General features: G+C 40.6%; 1 protein-coding gene across 1 annotated transcript in view; it reads right to left on the bottom strand.

The window, feature by feature from the left end:
* Papss2 (3'-phosphoadenosine 5'-phosphosulfate synthase 2) overlaps positions 1-12,142 on the bottom strand; it is an 82,049-nt gene extending 69,907 nt beyond the window's left edge. Inside the window, exon 1 of the mRNA XM_076835285.1 lies at positions 11,914-12,142. Within this exon, the coding sequence (XP_076691400.1) occupies positions 11,914-11,940 (27 nt within the window). The 5' untranslated portion in view covers positions 11,941-12,142. The remainder of the gene's footprint in view (positions 1-11,913) is intronic.
* Between the last annotated feature and the right edge of the window lie 1,455 nt (positions 12,143-13,597).

Below are 13,597 nucleotides of genomic sequence, written 5' to 3'. Positions count from 1 at the left end.
AGGACTTAATTTGCTAGCCCCTGATCTACAGGATCAAGTTCCCCCGCAAGACATCTCCTTGACTCTAGCATCCTTCTCTTTCCTCAGGCTCTGACTATGTCCGTGTTTTAGGTTTATTAACAACTATCCACAAAGCCAAGCATGATGATCTGTAGGCAGAAATGGCTTTAGACTCTTTCTATTTCATGGAAATAAGGAGGCAAGCCAGAATGAATTAGCAGGGAAGAAATGGTTGTGTTCCCAGTGTTCTCATTAAAATAAACATACACCCAAAAAGGGTAGAAAAACCTCAACATACAACTTTCTCTATTTCAAGGATCATTTGTTAGTTTGTTAAAAACATATAAAATATGTATAATTAGCTGAATCATTTAATTCATGCATTGTAGCATTTGTAGTACTAGCTCTTCCCATGAAAATGAAGCCATATCACATTTCACAGCACATAATCAACTTGGTGCAATCATGATAAGAAACCCTTCATTCCCATGCCATTCGGGGATCTCTGAGCTTCTTTCTGTTTTGAGACAAAACACTGGAGTAGGCCACTGAACTTGGCAAACTTGGGTTGTCTCTACTATTATATTGGCTTACAAGAAGACTGCAGGGAATTTATTTCATCTCTTTAATGTTCCCATCTAGGATTTTGTAATACTTATAATTACTCATTACAGAGAGCTTCTATGGTAATGAATAAATTGTATGAATAAGCCTTGATGAATATAATGAAATAAAGGATTATGCACAACCAGAGAAATCCTGCTGTAATACAGGGAGGTAGCAATTACCCTCTTGGTAATACTACACAAAATTACTGCGTTCAACATAGGTCATAGTGGCCCCTCTCACCCTCCCCCTGCCCACGTTCCACTGGGGGCTGTTCTGTGTCACCTCTGTGTATCTTCTTAATACTGGCAATGAGGCTGTGTATATGACACAGGCTTCTTGAGCCATGAAAGAGTGAAATTCTGTGCTGAGCTGTGGAAATGCCAGTGAAACCTCTCCTAGGTCCAGAGAAGAGGCCCATAGCTTGTGGTGTTTGGGGAACTTGTAACTCATGAATGCCTGACTGTGCAGAGCTCACATAATGAACAAGGCAATGTCTAGAGTTACATGTAAGTCTCTGCAACTATTTCTAAGAACACTTATTCTTGAGCACATGCACTCAGCCATTATAACACTGAGGCCTTCTATTACTAAGGTGAAACGTTGGGTTTGATTCCAAGGGACTCCTATTCCTAAAACTGGCCACAGAGCCTCATCCAAGCTAACATTTATTGCCTTTTAGCAGCATTTGCTAAAATCCACATCTTCTAAAAAGTTACATAACATTTCAAAGAGGCCCTTAGGAAAATCACTTTCAAAGCAATCACAGCATCTTTTTAATTTCTTCACTGCTTGAATCTGCATCCTCAAGGACGAAATTAAAATACATCTTTACATAATCAAACTATTCTTCATTCTCAGAGTCATAGAATCTATTACATCTATTACATGAACTGGGTTGGGGGAGTCATTGAAAAGGGATACTGACATTTGCACATCCTAAGGTAAACAGGGGCATGTGCACTAACTACTCCATATGTTATCGTAAGATGAGATGGGATACTAAATGGAAAGTTCTTGGGTAATAGTTCATTCGCTTCCCTTATTGGAAAAACCCAGTTAGATACCCACGGTGCTTTCTGGAATCATAAAAATTAATGATGTGAGGGATGTTTATGAGACTTTTTCAATCAAAATCTCAACATTGAGAAGAAAATGAGAGAAACCAGGTGTTCCCATATTTTGCCATTCACAGAATGTGGCTGTAATAAGAAGACGTACCCTTGACAGCATTTTGTGTCCCACTGTGAAGACACAGAGCATGTGGTTCGATCTCTGTGCAGTAACTACGACTCTTTCATTCAAATAATGTAGCCCCTCTCTAGCATTACACCCAGCCAATGCTGCCCTCTTCAACATGGACAACAATCTCCTGGGTATAGGGATCCAGACCTTTCTAGTACCTATTACTGAGATGCTGAATCAGGATTGCTGAGAAACTTGGACATCCTTGACTTCTGAGAGAATAAAGCAACTCCCCCCATCTCTCTCCCAAACATCCTGAAAGATCCCTTTTGCAGTTTCACAATTTCTAGGCACTCCTCATTGATTTCCAACGAAATGGAAGCAGTATCTGGTTGACAACATCCTTAATCTTGAACTGCAGTTTGGTCAAATTTTTATTTTATGGGTGGCCCAGTTTCCTTTTATCATCTACAAATCATACTTACAACTTGGCTCAAATATTAGCAGCCTTGGTGGAAACAATCTGTTCACATTTACTGAACACTGACATAGCAGTAAGGCTAAAAAATAAAATCATTACCCATACTTGCTGAGTCTGAGAACAAATAAAATTTATTTTCTACCTCACATCATCATAAAGAAAGAAAAAACATGTGTGATAATGGGAATAATGTGTATTTGCTAATCTATGCCATTTACTCTTTTTTAAAACATACTAAGGAAAGTCTCTAAATTAAATTATTATTATCTGAGATATTAGTGGTAGATAGCTGCCAAAATATTATTCAAATGAAGCAGCACTATGTTATGAGTTACCTAATCCAGCTGATGGCCTGATGTTTCATTCCCTTGATGAAATAAACAACTGCTTAACCACAGGAAACTCGGAAGATTTTAGCTTCTCCTTTGGGTAACTCTCAAAAGGCTCATCTCAATTAAATGAGCTCCCTTCAGACTATTTGCTTGTAGGCTTGTTTCATGAGGTGGTGAAAACCAAATGAGTTAATGCACAGGAAGCCCCTTGCCTGGTGCCAGATGCATAAGTGCTCAATAAATGTAGGCAATAGAGAGATCACAACAGAGTGTGACACTTCTAACAAAATATGCTCTAAAAAGTAAAACTCCCGGTTTTTGAATAGGGGATCTTTTCCTTAATTATATGAATATATAAAAATCATATATTTATATATATATAAATATATTTACATATTTATATTTATATAAATTCCTCAGTTGGAATTTTAATGTTGAGTTAATTTAACCTTTTTAAAAATCTGTATGGTTAATTTAAACCCCAGCAATGACTGGTAATCCCAGTAATTTGGGAAGCTTCGGCAGGAGGATTGCAAGATCGAGACCAGCCTCAGCAATTTAGCAAGACCATCAGCAACTCAGACCTGTCTCAAAATAAAAAATAAAAAAGGACTGGGGATATAGCTCAGTAGTAAACTGCCTCTGGGATCAATCGCCAACACCAAAAAAACAAACAAAAACCTGAGGTATGGATGCAAATTTTTTCTCTTATTTTTTAGTAACTACTCAAAACATTGTCATAATAGTGACTCAATTATTCATATAATTAAGGAAAAGATCTCCTACTGAGAGTCAGCAAGTTAGAAATTTACCTGACAGGACCTCATGATTACTGTAATGGATTCTTGGTGCTTCATGAACAGGAAACAGTGGAATAATATAAAGCTGAATTGAGGCTTTAGTGTGTACCTGAACTTGGTCTAGCATTTGCCTAAAATGGTTTTATCTGCATTGCCCATTATATAATTATTGGCATCTCTTTTTCTGATAAGATGATTAAACAGTTTGAGAAGACTTAAGAGGAGTGCGTGAGGGGAAAATAGGTTGAAAAAGGCCAGCCAACCCAAGATATTTTAAAGTTCTAAATTTACATCTTTCAAATGCTGCTCTTTGGTCTGTCATTCTATCTCCAGAATGTCAGAACAAAGTCTGAGGGTGTAATGTGACTCACTCACTGATAAACCACCTGAGAGGGAGAGTTTGTCTTTACCATTAAAAAAAAAAAAAATTTTTTTTGTAGTTGTAGGTGAACGGCATGCCTTTATTTTATTTGTATACTTTTGTATGTGGTGCTAAGGATTGAACCCAGCACCTCCCACCAACAAGGCAAGCGCTCTGCTACTGAGCTACAGCCCCAGCCCCTGTCTTTAATATTTATATAGAAAATGTTTCTTGGTAAGTAAGAAACAAAGCTGTAGGAAATGGGAGAGCCATTTTCAAAGGGCATGTGATAGAGAAGTGCTAGATGTATAGTTTGGTGATAAGAGTTTCAGTTCAGGTTCACATCCCCAACCAGTCAGCTAAGAAAATGGCCACAGCGCCCCCGGCCCCATCTACCCCTGCCCTCCACTGTAGTACTGAGGTTCCAACTCAGGCCTCACATACATTAGGCAGGCACGGTACCACTGGCCTACACCCCCAGCTCCTAAAGGTGTTGAAAACTATGTCAGCTATAATATAGAGAGCTTAAAGAAGCGGGCTTTTAATTTTTCTTCCAGAAGTGAACTGCTAGGATTCTTTAAAAATACACACATACTTTTGAGCAGGGACAGCCTAAATAAAAAGTAAATAATTTAATAAAGCTAACTTAGTAGAAAAAGGATTTAAATACGTAGGAAAAGTCAGTTGGGGTTGTTGTTGCTTTTGGCTCAAGTCCATTGCAAGACTTACTGGGCAGAAAGTTTATAGAATGTAAAGGTTGTGGGTGGGGTGCTTCACTTAGAAAAAGTTAATGCTGTGTTTTGAGTAGTTAGTTTGAATGAACTGAAATCTTTAGGTAAAGAATGTAAGGCTTCAGTAGATACAGTCCGTGAAACAAACAGAGCTACTGGTTTGGTCATTCAAGAAATATTTACTTAGTGAATAAACAAATATTAAGTGAGGATTTTGACAGAAGTTTGTAAGAGAAAAAATTATCAAACCCTTTAGGGGATTAAAAACAAAAACAGAATGGGACCACTAGCGGAGGATGAAAATTTAATTGTTTTTTAATGCTGGACAAAAATTATAATTACTGTCTTATATTGCCAATTTTGTTGGAAATTGGAAGGTGTGAATCATCCATAAAATAATAATCAGAAAAGGATGTAGACGAATGAGGTGTGTAAGAATAAAATCTCAAATTTTATTTATTGGAAGTCATTTAAATCAATAAATAAAGTCTTCAAATGATTTTCAAAGCACCCAGTCAGCATAAATTAAAGAAAAGGTAATTGTATATCATTAGACTGGATGTAGATGTTTGGTGGACAAAAATAATGATTTTTTAAATAACAAAATATGTAAAGCAGATGTTAACTAGATGTTTAAAGCAAATGTTAATCTAGCATAGAAATGAGCTTTATTAATGATGCAGCATTTGATATATTTATGTAAATATTTTGGAAAAGCTTTGTAACAGATCACAGGATATATAGTTTTACTGCCAAAAGTTATATTTGATGTTAGACAGATTGTTTGCTGTTTTTATATTATAGTCATGCTTCCACAATACCAATTATAGCAAAATCAACTTCAGGAGTACATTTGAAATACAGAAACAGTTGCTGATAAGATTTTAATGAAAGTCGCACCAGCCGGATGATGAAAGCCATTTTACACACCACATGCCATCAGAGACAAGTTATATTTCAAATTCTAATTCAGTTGTACTTTTGCAGAGATTTAAAATATTTTTGAATCTTGTGCAACAATTTATTCTAAACTGAAAACAATATATGAATATCAAAAACAGGAAAGAAGGACTGGGGATATGGTTCAAATGGTAGCTCACTTGCCTGGCATGCATGAGGCACTGTGTTCGATCCTCAGCACCACATAAATATAAAATAAAGATATTGTGTCCACCTAAAGCTAAAAAATAAATATTTTTTAAAAAAGCAGGAAAGAAAAATAAGACCAAATGTATAACAAATTCAAGGCTTGCAATAAACCCATTAGCCTTCTGGGAAAACTTTATTTAATTTTTGTTAGAAGAGCAGCAAAAGGAGTTTAGAGGCCAGGGTAAATCTGAAAGAAGGAGTGTTGGGCTTGGGGAAGATGGAAGCCAAATAGCTTTGGGGGCTCCAAAAGGTGAGGGCATTGTGTGTGTTTCTGACCTCAGAGGAGAAGAGACCCAGGTGGACTTCAGCATCCCCCAGGGATTTTCAGTGTTCCAGCATGTCCAAGCAGGAGGCCAGCCGTTCCCACACTGCTGAGAGTAGTGAGGAAATATCAAGGCCCTTAACCAGACTCATCAAGATTTTCTCAGAGCCTCAGAAGTTTCTTGGAGCAACACAATGACCTCAGGGTACCCAGGAGAGAATGAAAGAGAGAGTGGCTAAAATGGAAGGGGCCTTTCAGACAAGAAAGCACCTGGGCTAGATCAATACTGAAGGTCAAACAGGGCAAAGAACGTGGACCTTCTCCAAGGATGTGGAACAGGCAGAGGCCACCAAGATAAGGGGAGCACACGTACTACCCCCACTTCTGGAGCACTCTGTAAGGGAAAGGGATTGAATTACACATTTCTGATTAGCTGACTCAAGTTCATTTGTTCATTAAAGCACTTCCTTTGTAAGAATGACGCAGATATGGTAAAGTACAGGTAAGATATGAAACGTTAATGATATATAGGGATTCAGATGAGGAAGAGGTTGGTTTCTAGCTGCAATGGTTTAGGTCATTCAAGACTCCTCCTTCCACAAGGCGGGGGGGAGGGGACAAAAAAACTAAAAACGCTGGTTATAATATAAAATAATAGAACTAAAAGAAAACAGTTGATGAATAGAAACTGCCAGGTTGAAATCTGGGGGAAAGCAGAAACTTAGAGCTGGGAAATACTTCCTTTATTTTTCTGGTGTTTATTTAATTTAATTAATTAATTAATTTATTTATTTTTGCAGGGAGATACTTTCATCCTTATCAGGGCATATTTGCTGATAAGAATCTTTTTTCTTCAGTCATACATAGACACAATATCTTTATTTTGTTTGTTTTTATGTGGTGCTGAGGATCGAACCCAGTGCTCACTTGTGTGAGGCAAGCGCTCTGCCACTGAGCCACACAACTCCAACCCATGAGAGACTTTTTAAATTGATTTCAACAGCCTCAGTGGTAAGGGTGGAACAGAAATTAAAGCCCCGGATCCACATAAGTAGGGAGAATAAAAGGTCCTCACATTATTCTGGGCTCCTAAGAGCCAAAACCTGAAAATAAGAGGAAGCAGAATGAAGCCTCATTCCACTCTGGAACCCCTCTCCCCAGGGATAGCTGCCTTGGCATATCAATCCTATGTGAGGTGTGGGAGGGGGCTCCCTGAGAAGTCCTATCCACAAGCTTAGTCCTACGTGCAAAACTGCAACCCAGATTCACATCAACTGGGTGATAAAAAAAAAAAGGTTAAATTTAAGTGGTCCCAGAGTAGGAGAGCTGCCAGGCACAAGGCAGAACTACACCAAGTAACTCATCCTCCCTGAAAAAAGGCAATTCATCCTAAGCCTCAAAAGAATATTTGCAAGTAATTTTTCATCAGTAATGACAAACCCCCCAAAATAATCAAGCACAGAAGAACTGATCAATAAAAGGGGAGAGTGAGAAATAATAAAAATATAGATCCTGAGAACAAAATTATTGCTTTAAGAATTCTGTAGCCATTTATTCAACAAATATTTATTGCACACCTACTCTATGCCAGGCTCTTTGGCAGATGCGGAACATATATGCTGTGTTAATAGTCATATGAACAGATCTTCCAGGGTCTAAAAGGTCAATTAAGTCACCATTACACTGATGCTTATTTATCTTTACTTTCTGAGTTCTCCTAATACAAAGACTAATGTACGCCCATTACTATTTAGTGATAGATCTTGAGATAAACAGTAATCTCTTAGGACTGAGATTGACATCATTGACTCTTTTCTCAGATTCTCATTCCTTAAAGGCTCCATGGTGGAGTTAAGCCTAATTATACCCTACGCAAACCATGGAGTGATATGTATTAACAGAAAAGTGACAAAGACAAAGAAAACTATCTCAAAGAGATGTAAAGCTCAATGTTAACTATATTTATCTTTATAGTAAAGTCCAAACAGATGGTCTATTATTGGGAATAACAGCATTAACTGGATAACATTGATTTTAAGGTAGATGTGGAAACAGCTGAAGGGACAGGAAGGGTGGAGGGAAGTTAGATCAATATTTACTTATATGCTGATTGCCTTTCTTGACCAAAGTTGTTGCCAAAAACGTGCTAATACAGTATTTGGGTTACTTAGTTGTGTCTACACTAATAGTCAATCTTCTATTCAAGCTTTCACAATAAGGATTCAAATTGTCACGTCTATATTTCTGCATTTGTTTTTCCGTATTAAGTATTCGGATGTTTGTCATTTACTGAGCCTTCAGAACAGTATAACCTGTGCTTGCTTGCTTTCTCTCTCTTTCTTTAATGATGTGTGCTTTCTTCCTGGGTATGCTAAACCACAACAGTACAGTGTAATAATAATGATCAAAATCATTCTTGTCCCATTTCACAGATGAGGAAACAATAGGCCAGACAGGTTACAACCTGAGGTATAGTAGGGGCAGGAATAGGAGTGTCGATATTGGACAGGCCTGAATTTAAATCGTGTCTACATCCCTGGTGTTACTCCTCCCCTGGAGATAATACTCAGTTTTCTGAGGTGAACTTCAGTGTGTATGGGTCAACAGCTCTAGAAAGTCTTGGTTCCTCATCTAGAAACTCATGTCTTGTCCTAAGTAGTGTTTTCAAATGGTTTTAAAAGTCGATATTTGGCGGAAAATAATGCAGCATCGTACAGAATTTTAAAAGTAATGAAAATGTAGATAATCCTTTATAAAGAGCCTTATTATTATTATGTTTTCAGTGCTGGAAATTGAACCCAGAGATGCTCAACCACTATACTACATTCCCAGCCCTTTAAAAATATATATGCAAGTGTGTGTGTGTGTGTGTGTGCACGTGTGTGTATGTGTGTGTGTATAAATAAGAATTAAGTATTATATGAAGATTATATATATAAAACTTGAGACAGTGTATACTATGTTGCTCAGGCTGGCCTCAAACCTGTGATCCTCCTGTTTTAGCCTCCCAAGAAGCTGGAATTACAGGCATGCTCCACCGCGTCTGGTAGCCCTATGGTTTTTAATATTCTTCATTCATTCCTAAAACTGACTTGTTTGATCCTTTAGAAAATAACATAATATTTCAATTGATGTTTTTTTTTGGTTGGGTTTTTCCAGAACATTATTACACTGTCTGTGGGCTTAAAAAATGCTTATTGGAAATGATACACGGAGAAAGGCCCAGCTATACACTTTAAAATGGTTAAAGTGGTAAATTTTACATCAAGTAAACAATAAAAAGTTTTCTCCTTTTCAAATGAAAAGAGAAGGTGGAAGAGGACAAAGGCCCAGGTCTCTGCCTTCCCTTCATTCCAGACCCCTGGAGGCAGCCTGCCTTTCATTCTCCTGAGTATATGTGTGTGTGTGTGCGCAAAGGATGGGTTCGGAGGGTGGCCAGGGTTAGAGGGAATCAAGGTTAGAAAGGAGGGATGTGATTGGCCACTGTTTCTTTGCTTTCCATGGTAAGATGGCTCACACAGAAGGAATGTATTACCTTCCTTTATAAAAAGAACACTTTTTTTTTTTAAGCATATGAGAAAATCATCCTACATGCTTTCATTTAACCTGAAACTATTTACTCTTCCTACAGTGCTCTGAACTGAAAGGCTACATTCATTCAGAGAGTAGACAAAAAAGAAAAATATGGGAAAGATGTTTTGTTTTGACAAAAATCTGCTAATACAGTTTGGGGTTGGTATGGTGCATGTGTACTAATTATCAACCTATGTCATAGGTAGGTTTTCACAATAAGCACTCAAAGAGTCATCATCTGGCACACAGGAGGGTCTCCAAACTTTAGAAGTTACCACAGCGACTGCTGTGTGAATTGACCCTCCTCTACTCATAATGCAGGAAACAATTTAAGAGCCACTACAAATCACTGAAAAGATCAGCCCAGCCTCACTCCTAGGCTGGCTTCTGAGCTAAGCAAGAGTTACTTCTCAAATAATTCATTAGTTCAGAGGCCTTGCATGTGGCTCTGAGCTAAAACACATTCTGAGTTAACATTTAAAGTTTGAGAGATTCCATGTGTATTTGCACATGGGCTTGCTGTAAATAGTACCAATAATACCCATCTGGCCCTTTTTGGGAACTTGGATTGGTAACTGGATTATAACTGTTTTTAGGTTAAATAAAAATTCAGAAGTCCTGTTTCAGTTAGGTATTTCAGGTGTTAATGTAATCCTACAGCCCCCACAAAAAACAGAAGGTTCAAAATGTGTAAATAGGAAAACCAAACCCCATTCCCCAACTTTCTCACTTGTGACTGTGCAGAGTCCCCAGGATGGATTTGTAAAACCCCTGTCCTCAACTGTCCACTTCTACAAGCTTTTGCTAACTGGAGGCATGAAGAAGAGAGAACCCTCATCCCTTTCTGACTAGTGCTTGACGAAGCCCCACATTGGAACTAGAAGGCATTCTTGATGTAAGCAGGGAGGCAAGAATAAAACCCCATTATAGAATAAGTAATTGCTACAGCAGCTTGTCATTTAGATGTCACCCCTTAGAATCTTACAGAAATTAATCATATAAAATAGGAAAACAAGTAATCATCACTTAATATTTCACAAGAAAATTATGATACTGAGAGTCTCTCTCTCCTTTAAAAATCACTCCTATAAGAGGCAGCTGAACCCCAACTATTGCCCCACCCAAAACTGATGCCACCTTCCTCTTGGGCCAGTGTGGTTCCCTGAGGCCATAGAGTCCCCACCCTTTTCCCTTGCTGCTCAAGTCACACTTCTAGTACCTGCATGGCCCCTCCACTCTCCTTCCCCCTGCAATTTTTTCACATCTTGTCCAGCCCACCATAAGTACTGTACACCTCAAAGATATTTCAGCATTGTATAAGAAAAATGGTAAACATTTATTAAATATCTGCAATGTGTCAAGCATACGTTTAACTCTTTGAGAGAGGACTACCTATTTAGTGGTCACCACAATCATCTGAGGCTTGTAGTGTTGTGATTAAAGATGAATGTCCACAGCCAGACTGCTGGGCAGGATTTTAATCAAGGCTTGTAGATCACATCTGGGGTGACCCAAATGCTGTCCTTCCAACTCTTAGAGTATTGGGGTATAACTGACAGAACTGCTGCTATTTTTTATACCCCTTTATTGGGGTATAACTGACAGAACTGCTGCTATTTTTAAGGATGCAAAATTTGTAAGAGTTTGTGTTACTATATGGGAAAGGAATGTTTTTTCTCTTTAATAAGCCTTCATATTTCGCAATGAAAAGGAAGAGCTCAGACTAATTCTGGAGAAAACTGCACCCCCCCCCAAAAGTCCCCTTATCTTGCTCCACCAAACCGAGGTGCTAATTCTCAATGCTAAACTTGAGATGTCACTCAATGTCAACAGGGAACTGAAGTATGCTAGAGGGTTAAGTCCTGCCTGTATATAAGTGCAATTTCCTCCAGTTAGCCTAGATAATTGCAGTTTCTTCCATGAAAGTCTGTCATTAGAGTCCACTCCAAGAAAGTTCCATGGTTAAAACCTCAGCGACTGTCGCTGACGTGTGTTCAGCGATCAGACCTGGCAGAACCGGAGTCAGCTCAGCCCACCACCCACTCTGCTTGCGCAGAGGTCCCATCGAAGAAGAGGCGGGTCTGGGAGCGCTGTAAGGGTTAGAAAGGGAATTTCCTATCTTTGGTCCTGTCTAGATCCAGACCCACTCTGCAAACTCGGGAGGTCTCTCTCAGGCGCTATCACCAACTAGCGCGGTTCTGAGAGGCGCAGCGAGGAAAGGAGCTGCCTGATGAGGACTGCTCCGGGAATCCCGGACCCCGACTCGCCCTCCTGCTTTTCCTCCTCCGCGCCTTTCTCTTCCTCTTCCTCTTCCCGGCGCCCGAGCCTCCGCGCTGCGGAGGGTGCCTCCTCCCGGTAGGGTGGGACCCCAGTGCCCGGGGGTGGGCGCAGCACGGTAGGAGGGGGCGGGGAGGCAGGAGACTGGAAGCCTACCGTCCTCTGTTTCTTGACCCCAGACATTCTGGCTGGCTGTGGCGGAGCCCGGGTTCTGGGACCAGAGACCGAAGGTCGCACGGCTGGCGGCGGTGATGGTGGCGGCGGCGGCTGCTCGACTCCCGGGAAGGAGGTATAAAAAGGCTCCGCAGACACGTCGCACTTCCCTTGACCAGCCCCCTTCTCCTCCTCCCGCCGCCCTCCTCTCCGCCCCGTCGGCTCCGCCAGCAGCGCCCAGCCCCGGGGACCCGGCTAGCTGCCTGGGCGGGGTCCCGGGCCCGGCCCCCTACTCGCTGGCGCGCGCTCTGCCAGCCCAGGTCCCAGGCAGGATGTTGCAATCCGAGCTGTAGACTGGCACTCCCCGCGCGCAACCCCGGGTCCAGTTGGTCCTCGCCCCCAGCACACCTAGAGGGTTCCAGGGCGTCCTCCACCTCTGGCTCCATCCAGGCCTTCTGGACCCAAGAATTCATTCGGATAAGGGCAGGGATGCTTGAAGTCTCAGGGAGGCACGCCGGCACGGTCCTCACAGGGCCCTGAGGTGCAATTTGTCTTCACATACATCACTTAAAAGTCGTTATAGATTGAGAGATCCTTACTCGGCACTCCCCTGAGCTTTGCTGTAGTCCTCAAGTCCCCACCAACCCCGAACCCTTCCCCATCCTGGCCCTGCCCTAGGCAGCAAGTCCTACTTTCTCTCTATTGTACAAATGAGTCAATCGAAACGTTCAGATTTTGCCAAGATTATATTCCAAGCGAGAGGATTCGAACCAGGCTGTCAGCCCCCACCGTGCAGACTTTGTACACCAGCTGCACCAAGCAAGATGATTAGAAAATCGCGAGGTTCAAGAATCACTTGTGCACTATGCACCAGGCACCATGCTAAGGGTTTTGCATACATTTATTCCATTTAAGCTCACAATACTATCCTCACAGTACGGACTGGCCAGCAGAGGCACAACCCCGCCTCACAAATTTAGGTAAACTAGTCCAGTTCCAGGCAATAGCCCATGGTAGTTCAGAGACTTGTTTCAGTACATCCCCCAACTAGGATGCACTCCGTAAAGGAGAAAAAGGCACAAAGTGAGAAGGCTTCTGGCCCCAAGATTTTTTCAGAGATCAGTGAGAAGCAACTCTGAAAAGACCCAAATGTCAGGTAGGAGCAGAGAAACTGCCCCAAGGGAACAGTCGCTTAGTTTCATACTTAACTCCTTGCATGGTGCCACGAATAGATTAATATGACAGTGCCCTCAAAAGAACCAAGAAGACACACAAGAGTCACAGTCACTCTAACTCTGATCTGCTTTCTGTGAAAGAACTGGAGAAGTTATACTCTAAGGAAATGAAAGATGGAAATTTCCCTTTATACCTAATTGTATTTCTGAATACTGCCAATTTTCCAGACAGCATCTGAAGAACTGAGTATTCACTGACTTCGTTTCTCCATGGGAAGGGGGAAAAAAATAAATTTGAGTCAAAAATCTTAAAAGGCACCCTGCATGTCTGTAGTCTTGAGATGTCAGCTTACTTATTTTATTCATTTTGAATAAACTGCAACCACTCCCTTCAAATGCAAGCATCTAGGAGGCAAATGCCGATTTTGAGTTTCTGTGCTGCACACAAACTAGATCATTTTGAATTTATCTGAAGTTTAAACAGCAATATCCTGTTTTTATTTCTCTGGAAA

This window comes from Callospermophilus lateralis, chromosome 15 (genome assembly GCF_048772815.1).
Source record: "Callospermophilus lateralis isolate mCalLat2 chromosome 15, mCalLat2.hap1, whole genome shotgun sequence".
In the NCBI taxonomy this organism is placed as follows: Eukaryota; Metazoa; Chordata; class Mammalia; order Rodentia; family Sciuridae; genus Callospermophilus; species Callospermophilus lateralis.
The sequence above is the reverse complement of the archived record's forward strand: the minus strand, read 5'-3'. Positions and strand labels throughout refer to the sequence as shown.